The following is a 13,800-nucleotide window of genomic DNA, read 5'->3' as shown; positions in this document are numbered from 1 at the left end:
CATGGTGACCCACTCTGAAGCCAGTGGAAAAACTCCCAATTTGATAGCCCTGGAATCAGTGAAAGGCTTTTCATTTATTTTAATGGCACTAGGGTCAGCCTAGGAATCCTAGATAATTGATCTGTCAAGATCAATTTCCAGTCTTTCTGAAAAATAAATATACTGATTTTTACACAATTCCATTCTTGAGAACTCTCAGTACTCCAGAAATCTGTACCTTAATATACAGTAGGGACTATATTTCGTTAAAAAATCGGAAGGCTTTTAAATTTACTCAATTTGACAAAAAGAAGTTTTGTTGCTGAAGTAAGGTATCTAATATAAATTAACATTGCAGCCACATCTGATTAGGAATTAATCTACTTTTCATAATTGCGGTCTGAATTAGATAAACGCATACAATAGTCGCATTGAGCACTCGAACGACATAACTCAAAAGGACAACTTCAAAGGCAACCTGCCTAATACATTTCTTTAAAAGAGACCCAAAGAGCCTGCCACCTACGATAGGAGTCCTGATGGCTACTCTTATGCCAGAATGCTCAGGAATCAGAAGCTTTTGGCTTGGTTTGGGAGCAAGGATTTCCAGAAATATGGAAGGGAAAAACCTTTCTCTCTTACACCAGGCCGTGTATGTGAACAAGGTTTTCCACATTTCACTGGTGATTCATTTTGGTCTTCTGATTAGCTGTCTTATTCTCTGATTCTTGTAATTTTGTCAGGTCAATTAGCTGATGTTCAACATTGAAAAGAGAAAGGAAGAGACAGCCTGGGCTGACACCATCATTAGGTGTCAGCAGCTTAGGCATATCCTGTAATACAATCCCTGGGTGATTACTTCTCGTTGTTAACACCGGATAAAAAAAAAAAATGTGCAAGAGAAGTAAACTAGAGCAATACAGTGTGAGCGCAAAGAGATTTCTCTTGAACGCAGAGATGGATAATTTTATTGCACTTAATTACATCTTCTGAGACGTTGTTGCTGGCTACTATTTCAAGGGCTGGTTTAACTGTCTTTTGACTGCTTTTTTCACATCCAGAGGCATCGCTTTTTTTCCTTCTCTCTTCTCACCTGGTTCGGCTTTTTGTGTTTTGTCCCCTTCCCACAGAAGATAGATGAAGAGAGCGAGGCAAACTTGCTAGCCGTTCTCACTGAAACACTGGACAGCATCCCCGTGGATGAGGATGGGTTGCCTTCCTTTGATGCACTGACAGATGGAGATGTGACCAACGAAAATGCCGCTAGCCCTTCCCCGATGCCCGACGGCACCCCTCCAACTCAGGAGGCAGAAGAGCCGTCTCTAGTAAGAACCCTTCCTACTGTTTAACAGGAATTGGATGTGCCCCTGGCTACCCGCTGCATGGGTATGATGTAGTCACAGTAAGGTCTGGCCTTTTCATTTAGTCTGGAAAGGAAAAATCAAGAAAAGAACTGAAAATTAGGGGGGGGGGGGGGGGGAGGGGGCGGGAACCCACCAAATAGCCACAGGATGACTAATCAGGCAATCTATTAAAAAGTCTGTTGAAGAGATTGTTTTTGAGATTCTAGTGCTAATGGCTGACACGTTTGCTTATCATTCTGTTCAAATAAGTCAGGGTAAGGGGTTTTAATCCATATTTCACTTCTCGGGGCTCTTTTTGTATCTATGTTTAGACATCACTTTTTGTGATCTGTAAAGAAAGGCCCATTGAGCCTGGCAGGATGTGGGGCTAATTTTGTGCCTTTAACATTGATTTGACCAGTAAGCACCAGCTTAGTGCTAATCAGGGCAAAACTGAACCTTGGGTGAGGATGTGGGTGAAACCTTATATGCATTTTACTCAGTAAAACCAGTGTGAGATGTGATTCTGTTTCTGCTGAAAGCCCCTTATCACTGGCTTCTGCGGAAGCCGAGCCAGATACCTGCATCTTGGCGCTGTGTATCCATTAGTCTGTTAAAGTTTACGTCTCTGTTTAGATCAGAGGCCTCTTCTGTCAAACAGATTGCCGAGAATTTCATTTTGCCATGGATTCAGAAATCCAAGACCCCTGTCATTTCTGCTTGCCCCGCAGTATACTGCAGTAAAGGGAGCAGAAATACCCTGCCAAGCCAGAAGAAAATGAAATCTGTTTGCTGTGGGGAATATCAAGCCCTTCTTTCTGTTTTATTGTACTTTGCTTGTTGAAATTGATGTAGCTAACTTTAAGTAACTATGCAAAAATGTAGATAAGTCATTTTAATCCATAAAGATGCATAACTTTATTCTTTTCCTTCCACCTCCCTTTCCCTGATGTGTTTGTAGCTTAAGAAGCTCTTGCTGGCTCCAGCCAACACTCAGCTAAATTACAATGAATGCAGTGGTCTCAGCACACAAAACCATGCAAACACTAATCACAGGATCAGAGCAAGCCCTGTGGTTGTTAAGGTACAAACTTAATCTTTGTAATAAGGCAAAAAAAAAAAAAAGAAAAAGTGTAACAAGGTCTTTTATGCTTTCAGCAACCAAGCAAGCAGTAGATCTGTATGTGTTGTATTAATCTGCCTACTATCTTGCAACTGCTTTTAAGAAATAAAGAAGCGAACAGATTATAGGCTGGGTTTCAGAAAATCACCTGAGCTCCTTTATGCTCTGAATATTTCATTTGTGCTTTTTCTCTTGGCAGAGTTCAGTTGTAGTCCCACCGTCTGTTACTTTATTGATACACAGAGTAGTAGGGGGTGCGATAAAATTTGCTGATGGGCTGGTGTTGTTTATGAGTGACTCCAGGATGCGGGACTGCCATTTTGCCAGCTGTCTGAGCTAAGAAAAATGACGCTGGATTCTTGGCGAAAGATGTATATCAGCCATTAATGGGATAGAATGGGGGCTCTGACATAATTCTGTTAGCAGGCAGTATTAAACAATGTTTGTCTTGCCGTTCACTGTAACTGAAAACAGAGCGTTTAGGGGTACTTAAGAGAGTTGTGAATACTGGGCTCAAGCAATCAGCAGCAAATTAAGGTTTAAACCAGCTTATTTTTTTGTTCACAGTAAAGGCGCTGTAGGGTCTTGTTAGTTACATGTTGCTGAGTAGGAACATTGAAATGTAGGAGAAATGAAATAAAAAGCTGCATAAATGTCATTTAGGAATTTTAAATGTAATTTTCTTTCCTTGTTCTGCAAACAATTATTCACAGCTCATAGATCTAGTACACTTAGACTGAACACTTCATTGAAAATCTCATCTCTTCAGAAAACCTATATCCATTCTGATAAGGTTCAGCTCACTAATTTTAGCTTTTTTTTTTTCTTTTCTTTTCTTTTATTATGTCCTGTTTTTAAGACTGAGAATTCATGGAGCAATAAAGCGAAGAGCATTTGTCAACAGCAAAAGCCTCAAAGACGTCCCTGCTCTGAACTTCTCAAATATCTGACTACGAATGATGACCCTCCTCAGACCAAACCAGCAGAGAACAGGAACAGCAGCAAAGAGAAATGCACCTCCAAAAGGAAGCCCCATCTGCAGTCTCAGACAAATCATCTGCAAGGTGGGTGTGGGACCAGCAGCAACGCGGGGAAGCTGAAATACCGCAGTTGCGAATACCCTCGATACCTCTTCTGTTCTTTGGATTAGTGTCGTAAATCCAGCATCTCTTCTGCGTAGGGAGAATTTTAAAGCAGACTAACGAAGTTAGAATTAGTTAGCTAGATTTAGCTTTTAAACAAATTGAATCCTGTCTCTATTGCCCCCCGCCTCAGAAAAAGAATCTCAGTGAAAAAAAATTAACAAATAACACATGTTAATATCCCAAGCTAGCTGGAGATACTTATTCACACAGAAAACTCTACCACTAAGAAATCATTATAGCCCTAAACAAGCTGGGCAGGCCAGTTCATTAGTGAGCTTTCTTTTTTGCTAGCGTAAAACCGAAGGCATTGTTAACCTGCCACGTAGTCCTTAAGAGACAATAAATAGCGCTCTCACTGCTACAGGGAAAGCAATAAATGTGTCATTCCTGCTAAAGCTGGAATGCCAGTTTGTAATTTTATTTTGTAAATAGTTGAAAGTTTAGCTGCCATCCTGATCTTTCTCTCTCTTTTTAGATGCTTTATGGCCAAAACTAAACACTTGTGTTGACTTTTAGTATCCCCCGATGCACAAAGAATGGGTCTGTATTACAAGTAGCTTCTATGACAGGGATGCAAGAACTTAAAGCCCCCTCTCTTCCTTTCTCTCCCCCTCTTCCCCTGCCTGTTTTCCCAAGATAAAGGAAAGCTGTAAAAGCTTACAAGCCCAAAGGGAGCTTTTTTTAAAGTTGCTGTTACTTTAAAATGCGTCTACATACACATATTGGCCTGGCATCTAGAAGGCCAGGTGCCCATCTCAATCACATCAGTGCAAATTCTGGATGATTCCACTGAAGTCAGCGGAAGTTATTTGGCTGCAACAGATATCAGGATATAACCCTAAATGTAGTGTTCTGGTATTTTTAAAGCAACAATTGTAAACTGTGTGGGTTTTCTTCTTTTCCCCTCCCCCCTTCCTGCATTTTCAGCCCCCATCAAATCTGATTTTTCACTCCTCACTAGGAAGTATAAGCAAACTTAATAAAAGTAATCTTCCCTTCCCGACGCTAAATACCCTTCTCGCAGCTGTACGTTCTGACATCCCGAGTATAGTTTTCCTCATTATGGTCTCAAATTCTCTGAACAATGTTTCTTGCGAGAAAGAAATCCAACTGCCCCTAGAGCTTCTTGGATGCCAACTGCCACTCCTTCTGGATGGCTTCAGCAGTCTGCTTCACGGCACAACCTGTACGTGTAAAACCTGGGTCTCTTACTGCAAAGATACGGAAACAGGGACCTGCCAGAGGTTACAGCAGGCTTTATTAACACTGGGTTGGGTGTTAAGGTGATACGTGATAAGGTTTATTATGTACAACATACTACTATGCACATCTGTGTTATACACATACATAGATGTATGCACACGCACACACGCATAAATACAGATTATAAAATCTTCCTATTCAGCTCAGAGCTGCATTTTTTCCCCGGCTGAGGCAATTGTGTTGATTCAGTGCAGAGGACCAGGGCACATTGGGTTGTGGAAACAGCGCAGAAGGAGAGGTTAGGAAAGTCCAAAGGGATGTATAGCTAACCTACCAGATAACTGTGAGTGTGGTGATATTGCAGGTAGAGAGAAATTACTCTGTTCTTTAATTCCTGCAGTTTAATTTACAGGCTTCTGAAATGTTGTTTTTTCAGCAAATTTGCCTCATACACCAATATATGACTTCAATATCAATGGATTTGCATATAATACAAATACAAGAACATAATGCTTTCAGCTTGGACAGTCAATTCATGCAGAATCAACCTTGCAAATTTAACTGATATTTGCAGACCTGCAGTCCTTTTTTCATACATTTAATCAAAAGTACAAGAAAATTGGCTCCTTCTGTTTTAAGAAATAACCAGGGTCTGATATTTTCTTTCAAAGTTAGGGAAAGCTCACAAAGGATAAGTCAAACGGTATTTTCCTTTAGGGTTACTGTTGCAAACATATTGCAAACCCACGGGAATGTCCACAAACCCATTCATGCCAAAGATCATCTGTGGTTCTGCACTGAAATTTGCCCATGAGGAAACTTAGTTCTTTTGAACCTGAATGTTTTCAATTTACAGGGACAAGCGACTTCATGTGAACCCTTTTTAATAAGAAAAAAGCACACCACAGTAGACCTTGAAACTCTAATAAACAGGCACCGTGGAAAATAATAGTGTCTTCTTGACTAAATATTTACACTATCAATAGCTGTATGTGAGGACGAATCCTTTGCAGGAATACTGTTTGGTCAAGCCCTTGCCTAGCAATAGGAAAACTGATGGGTGTTTTGGTATGGGAATTTCTCAGTGGGAGAGCTCAGTGATATCTGCCTAAAATGAATACAGACGAGTGTGAGATAACGCCTTGGTTCTGTGCCCATCTCTGGCAGGTTCGCACTGTGCCTCGGCGCTTCAGAATTCTGAAAATATATGTTCTGATGTGGGATTATTCTGTGGGACTAATGAGAGCTAGAATGAGACTTTTTAGAGGCTTAAATAGCTCTTACACATTCAGCTTCCTTAGAAAGCCTAAATTGGGTAAGAGTATGCAGATTTTTATCCTCTAAAAAAAAAGTGAAAGCCCTTGTATAAAATTTTATTCCAGAGCCTTACTGTAAGGTCTGAGGGTTTTTTTAAGCCAGTTTTACCTCTAGGTAGCCACTGGCAAACATTAATATCCCTAGATGTATATAAAATACACACAAAGATGTGTCAGGCTACATTCAGTCTTACCACACCTGTTTTTTATGCACAAATCAGCAGCGGTGCTGGATCAGCCAAATTACTCATTGAGGGGCATCTTCTCATTCCAGCGGTGACTTCTGAGGAAGGTGAAGCCGAGGTGAACACCTGAGCTTCCATTTCTCACTTTCATACGGGGAGGAGGAGAAACAATATGCAGCTCTTGAGAATTGAGGAGGTGGTTTTTTTTAAAAAAAAAAGTAATATTGCTTCAGGAATGCTTTAGAGCTTATAAAAGTAATCAATTTGCATATAAAATCCTTTAATGTTGATGGGAGCTCCAAGCCTGGAATGAATACGAAATACGCAGTAGTGACACTCTGGACAAAAGATCTGCAGTGCAGGAGTGTTCAAGGGGAACATTTTGTCTTAAGTAATTAATTTGCAGAAGAGATCCCCTGCTGTTGTTCTTGGTACAATGCTCTCTGCGTTTAAACATCAATCTAACTTCTGAAAAGTAAAATTTGCAAGTAATACTATTTTTAATTTTTAAACATTTTGCTGGCAATTAAAGGAGTCTTAGTGGTATTACAATATCCTAGCTCTTGGATTGCTTTGGGAAAATGCAAGTTTGTATATGAATAAAAGTGACAAAGACTTGTGTTTTTTATAGCTAGAGCTTTGGTTTTTGCGTATGTTGGGATTGTAGTGCTGAGAGCTTCAACCCCATTTTTAACCATCTGTGACTGTGTCCATGGCTTGTCATAGTTTGCAGGATAATTTGCAGAAATTTGGACTAAAACTGGTTGGACTCTGGCCTCATAGAAACAACCTATTCTCAGTGCTATATATAAAATTGTATATTGTAGAAGTAAAATTAACTGAATATTCATAACGTTCTGTTACTTCATAGTTATTCTGCTGCTTCTGTTTCCAAATAAAACGTGAACTGTAGTCTAAATTAACTCTAAGAGAAATAATGTTTTCACAGTGTATCCTGTAGAGTTCTTTATTGATTTTTAACATGTACCACTCTTCTTCTGAAAGGTTCTTGGCATTTGGGTTGTGTACTGTATTTCAGAGGTACAGTAGTTGATGTAAATCATAGTTGAAATTTAGGTGCCCTTTTGGTACCAGTAGTAAGGAATCAGGATGAGTTTCATTATTTATCTATCTAAGATACACTGAAATAGCTATTGAACTATCAGAGTTCAGCCCTGACTGACATGGGATTCCAGCACCAAAATAAAAAGAAATATTTTTAGTATACTTTATAGAGTGTTTAAATATTCCATAATTGTTTTTATTTTTCCTTTAGCCAAACCAACAAGTTTATCACTTCCATTGACGCCCGAGTCACCAAAGTAAGTACTAAAAAGTGCAAACATTTATAAAAGGGAGGGGGGTTCAATAGATTTTGGCTACAGCAACTCCATTTCAGCTTGTTTTTATAAATGTGCCCTGTCTTCCAGTGATCCCAAGGGTTCCCCATTTGAGAACAAGACTATTGAACAAACCTTAAGTGTGGAACTCTCTGGAACTGCAGGTGAGAAATGGGGAGTGCTGGCTCTTCCTTTAAGCATGGCTTGCGTGTGTGTTTGTTCATTTTAATATACCACATGTACACTGAGACCTCACAGAGGTCTCCAGTAGATTAACTTTGGTGAAGTTTAGCATTGACTTTTTATCCGGTTACCTGTGAAGGAGTGTGTTTGAAAATACGGCTCCAAACCCACACAAGAGAGCATAATTTCTGGGAAAATATGAATGAAACCATTTATCTGTTATACTTCCCCATTTCCCCATAGATTTGTGTACTGCTGAGCACCATCTTTCAAAGACAAACCCCACAGCACAGTGTAATAGATGGTACAGATGGAAAAGTTATGTCACCCAGTCTGTCTCCAGGCCGGTCTAGGGCTGTACGTGACTGCATGTTTCAGTGCTTTGTCAATTCTAGATTAACATGTCACAAATAACAGCTTTCTCCTCTACCACTGGAAAAGTATTCCATAGCTTAGAGGTAATTTTTTAAATTGGTATTCATTTTATATTCTCGCTTTCTCTTTATTTCTTCCATTAGCACGCTTCACACAACCTCCCTTTATCCTCCTCCTCCTTTCAGATCCCTGGTGTTTGTACCTTTTGAAGATTTGTAGATTTTTTTATCATGAGCTGGTTTAGTTCATGCATCACCCATTGCACTCATTTAATTCAGCTGCTCTTCGTTCTGCTGAAGTCAGTTCCTTCAGACTCAGATCTGGTTTATTGCTTTCCTCTGAACTCTGCTTTGCCTCTCTTTTCCTGAAGCGTCCAGAACTGAGCACGAGAGCGCGTGTTGAGCTCCACCTCAGCTATTGCCAAGACTGTTTTCTTTCTCAGTTGTGTCATACTGAAAAATAAGAGATCATAGAATCGTAGAATGAATCGTAGACTGGTTCTGGTTGGAGGGGACCTTAAAGATCATTGAGTTCCAACCCCCCTGCCAAGGGCAGGGAGAAGATGTACTTGGCATGTGTTTCTCTCAAGATGACAGTGGTCTGTAAATTGTGTGGCCTCCAGCATTTTGGGGGGCATCACAAAATATGTCTTCAGGTACCATAAATCAGCTTGGTTCCCTGAAATTCAGTGGCAGCTTTACACACGAGCAGGCCCAAGCACTGGATGTGTGTATGTACTCTGGGCTTTCACCTCCCTACGACCATCACTGCACTTTTTCAGAAACTTCTTCATTAGTTCAGCATTAAAATATACCCACTTTCTTCTGCCACGTCCCGAAAGCCTGCAGTCTTAATCATTCTTCTCGTGAGAAAAGGAAGCATCCTTCCAACGCACCTTCTTTTTTGCAAAACCGACACAAACAGGGCAAAAGTCCTGTGCCTGTGGACGTGACACTCGGAGAAGCCTCCTTTATCATTACTGGAGAGCAAATCTACACGAGGGATGCCCATTTGTAAGCGCGCTGGTTGGTCAGTGCCCGGTGCTGCCAACTGAAAGGGGCAGATGAGGTGACTGCAGCGGGAGTGGTACACAAGCAGCCCTTGAAATCACTGAAGGGGAGCAGTGTTTTCTCCCAGCCAGAGCAGCCTGCTCTTCCCCTCAGCTGACCAGACAGAAGCTGGGAGTCGGTCTGACCCCTGGATGGTCCTCTAGTATTGCCTCCGTAATGGTAACGGGAACGATCTCGGTATGACCAAGTTCATTCTGCTCCATCAGCTGTGCACAGAGGAGGAAACACAACAGCTCTGTAGTTGTCTTAGACAATATAACCAGGAGAACCAGCGCATTAAAACATGCATCAGAAGCTGTGAAACAGCAGGACTGGATGAATATGTGAGCAGGAACGTTGTACTATGAAAACATGATTATTTTTTTTCCCTCTGGAAGTAAATAGAGTCTAGCTAGAAAATAAACTGATGATAATTAGGAGGAGTAAGAGTTGGTGGAGCGTGTGTGGCCAGGGAGTTGGGGCAGTGTTACCAAGCACCGTACATGATGATGGCTCTTGGACTTCATGTTGCACTTGCTCTGGTCTTCACAATGCCTGCTGAGGAGGTTTCAGGAGACTGTATTTCGTGATTTGGTAGCTGTATTACCCTCTGCCTTCACATAGACATAGATTTTAGTTTTATATTCATATATGAACATAAATCTATAAATAGATGAGTGGTTGTGCATGTCTTTTTAACTCATTTGTATTGCAGTAGTGTCCCGTGTCATGAGTCTGCCTGTGCTGGAAGCAGACAAGCGCATAACAGAAACAACATCGAGTACTGAAGAACTTCCAGCGTTTGTGAGTAAATCATGGCAGAATTGGGACCCACTTCAGTTTAAAAAAAATCAACCAAAAAAAAGAAAGGCAAAAAATAGTGGCAGTAGTGATTAATAATACCTTAGAGTTCTTTAGTGAGACCCTGGCAACTCCAAATTATATCCAGATAACCGCATTGCTCATTGTCCTTATATAGGGCAGCTTGCACTGTACAAGTACTATTTATTATAATTTAAATAGGAGTTGCCTTGATCTCACTGCCGAATTGAAAAGACCATTAGCACTGCTGCTCGCGCTATCGAAGCACAAAGTATTTTAATATAAATAGCAGCTCCCTTGATCTCTCTGCTGAAAACAACATTGGTTCCCTCACTGATGAATTAACTATAGAGTAGAAAAATAAATAAATAAAAGCATTTCCCACATGAGCCATCAATCTTCGTCACACGCACATTTTGGATTCATGTATCTAAAGTCAAACTGAAACCATTCTCTTGCCGATGCTATATCTTGCTTTACAACAGATTTGTTAGGAGTTGTGAATGTAACTTTGTCCTCCCTAAAACTGTCAAAACATTGATTTGTCAAATTACAAGGAACAAATACATTTTTTTTAAAGTGTTTTCAAGCCACACATAAGAATTCTTTGAATGCACTTTGAGTGGCCTATCATAGAGGAATAAGTCTATTGCTCTCTAAAATCCCAACTCCTGCAGCTGATTTCTAGTGCTATTCTAAGGAAAGTGGCCCCAGGACATCATGATATGGAGGAAATTTCTGTGTAAGGGGAGTCTCATTCTGAGCAAGAAGCTCACAAGAGGTCCTTCTCCCTATTTTTTTTTGCACAACTTGCTAAGAGGCAACGGGCTTGAACCTCTCTGATGTCTTCCAGGAACATGGGACATTCCTGTGTCACTGGAAGAGCTCTTTCCTCTTTGTTGCCAGCCAGGCTGAGGGGGCACCTGCAGGCACAGGGACTGGGAGGATGACTCCGCCTCTGGAGGTGGCTGTGTTTTTCTTGGTGAACAAGCGCTCCTCAATGATTGCCTTAGACTTTCTGCTGAACTTCTAAATGCCCAAAGTTAGATGGCACGGCTCCTGAATGCTTGAAATTCATCTCTCTCTGTTCTCTCAGTGTCTTTTTAAACCTTCACTTCTAAATACTCAAATCCATCGTGTGAGTGCATGAAGTGAGTTTACACACTTAAGGCTCAATCAGTAACTGGAGGGCTATTTCCACCCTCTTATCTACAACAGGTGACTTGGCAAAAAGTCTCTCATTTTCCCACAGATCCCTGTGATTTAACTGAGCCTAAAACTCCTCACCAGTCTTTATAGGTGCAAAATTTAATTTCTCCAAAAAGATGACAGAAAAGGCCGCATGAACACAACGAGCTTGAATGGTGATTTGGAATTCACGAGCATCCTTGAGGATACTTACACCTTGCTATTTGCCCACCTCTAGATCTGTGCTACCTCTTAGTTGTCAGAACAAATACTTAAAATCTGTCATATAAGAACTTGTTTGACCTCAGACTGATTTTTGATAAAATGAGACGTGAGATGCGAAAAGTTGTCCAGAGGGAGTAAAATGTAGTAAATTATTTGATATTTTCAGGCGTCTGTGTTTATTCTCTGCAGCACTGACAACAGGATTAAACTGAATACTCAACAAGCATGTAGTTTTTTATTATATGATGGCTATTTAATTTTATTATATTTTCCTGGCTTCTGCAATCTTGTGCCACACAAAAGCTCTTCTGATTCTTTTACTGAATTGAGCTGTTATCTCGTGTTCAGTGTTTTAAGTGGCCTTAGATAATGTTTGCCTTGACAACCCGTTTTCAAATTTAAAAGGTATAAAAGTATTCATTTTCAATGCTTCTCAAAAGCATGTGTAGAAAGTTTCTGGGGCTGTGTTCCCCAAAAGACGCTAATTCTCAGCCCCCTCGAAGCACAACAAACATCATCAAACATTTAAATGCTATGACAGTTACAGTAGAGTTTTAGAAAGATTGCCGTCTACGTAAAACAGCGTTGCAAATCAGTCCTAAAAAGTCAAGATGTCGTGTTCTGTGCAAAGGCACTCCCCTAATTTCTGGTTATCAATTTAGCTGAACTAAATGAGTTACTAAAGGGAGTTTTTTTAAGACTTTTAAAAGTGGTTTCCCAGTGACTTTCTGGAAATAAGTAGCTTGGCCAAGGTGGCAGAGTCAGCGCACACTCGAACACCTTTTGTTGCAGGGACTCGGGGAGGACGGTGCTGCTTCGGCGGCAGCGCCGGCAAATTGATCTACGCTCTTCTTAAAGCACAAGATCGCCGAGTGAGTTCGTAGTCTATAGACAGAGCAAGGCAAAGTGCAAACGTACCATTTACCGAAGCCATTCAATTAAAGAAAAGTCCCTACAAAGAAAATGGTTTTATAGCATGTCATGAAAAAATACTCGCCTTTTACTTTAAAAAGAAAAAAGACTGTTTAAGGGGGATGATTGTAGAGTATGTACCACTTCTAACAGATTTGCTGTGCAGAAGTACATAAGTGTGAGTGATGTAGAGGTACTTGTTTATTATAGAGCACATTTCAATGCAGTAATCATAAATATTGCTAAGGTTGTGCTCTGTTGAAATATGACCTACATACTCTTGATTGTTTGTGTTACGTGATTTGTCTGACACCCATTACATTCTGGGTAATGGCAGCCATTTGTTGCTGTGCACAGCAGGCTCTTTTGACAAAAGAAAATAGGCAGCAATAAAAAAGCTATAGTCTGAATTACATTCTGCACAGCGCTGCACTGCTGAGAGTTTGTGCAAGTGTGTTAACAATGCTCTGAACTGCCTCTTGTCAGCCTTCAGCCCGTAATGGCCATCTGTCCTTCCATAAATCTGTCAAAACCTGCTAAGTTCAAGAGAGAGCACAGAATATACCTTGTACTGTCAACGCTAAAATGTACACATTGGCGGAGAAATCGGCGCGTCCCAAATAATCCAATGGTTATAGAATATTGTAACGCCACTGATGTGGGATCGTGGCCCACGGTGAAGATGACCAGGGATTAGTGTGGAGATGAGCAAGGGTGCAGCCAACTGGTTTTCTCAAAGTTCAACGGTTTGGAGATGGGTCATGGGACGCGCCGAGGGTGGACTCTGTCGTGGTGACATGAATTCAAAACTTCTCTCCCTCCTCCATCCCCCCGGTGGAGGTTTGTTCAAAAGTTAAATGAACATTTTTCCAACTTTCATCTGTTTCTACTTGCCTGGGCACTTCCTGCTTCTGCTGAAAACCAGGAAAAAAGCCAAAATGCCACGAGGAAGCCCTTTCTTAGGCTGTCTCCAGCGCAGTTCTGCCAGCAAGAGAAGTGCCAGTAAATTTAGCTCAGTCTGTACTTTTGCAAGGGTTTTTTCAGGAGGAGTTTTTTTTACCCCTCCTCTAAACATTGTTGGACTCTTTGAAGAGCTCTGGAAATCGTTGTGCTCTGTGTTTAGCTGGCTTCCTGCCGGGGCTAGATTTAAAGAAGTGGAAATGGAAACAATATTTTATTTGGAATATTCGATTATCTCTGGGGTTTCTTTGCCTGAAATTCTTAAATATGCATGTTCTTTGTGGAGTTTCTGCTTCATTCTGTCTTTAAAACTACATCCAAAAAGTCAGTAACTAACCCCAGAGCCTCTCACGGCTTGTATAATTTCATGAGTAAAAGTGACAGTCCTAAATTTTTTATCTAGAAAACAGATTTGGCTTAGTCAAATCTTTGTTGAATCTGAGCCTGAAGTT

The 13,800-nt window shown here is 40.7% G+C and overlaps 1 protein-coding gene across 2 annotated transcripts in view; it reads left to right on the top strand.

Annotated features, from left to right (window-relative positions):
• Positions 1-13,800, top strand: part of PPARGC1A (PPARG coactivator 1 alpha) — a 388,237-nt gene that overhangs the window by 357,690 nt on the left and 16,747 nt on the right. For both annotated transcript variants that reach the window (XM_074147113.1, XM_074147114.1), the window contains exons 3-7: positions 1,110-1,304; positions 2,284-2,406; positions 3,305-3,509; positions 7,571-7,616; positions 7,725-7,798. In XM_074147113.1, the coding sequence (XP_074003214.1) occupies positions 1,110-1,304; positions 2,284-2,406; positions 3,305-3,509; positions 7,571-7,616; positions 7,725-7,798 (643 nt within the window). The remainder of the gene's footprint in view (positions 1-1,109; positions 1,305-2,283; positions 2,407-3,304; positions 3,510-7,570; positions 7,617-7,724; positions 7,799-13,800) is intronic.

This window comes from Numenius arquata, chromosome 5 (genome assembly GCF_964106895.1).
Source record: "Numenius arquata chromosome 5, bNumArq3.hap1.1, whole genome shotgun sequence".
NCBI classification, from domain to species: Eukaryota; Metazoa; Chordata; class Aves; order Charadriiformes; family Scolopacidae; genus Numenius; species Numenius arquata.
The sequence above is the reverse complement of the archived record's forward strand: the minus strand, read 5'-3'. Positions and strand labels throughout refer to the sequence as shown.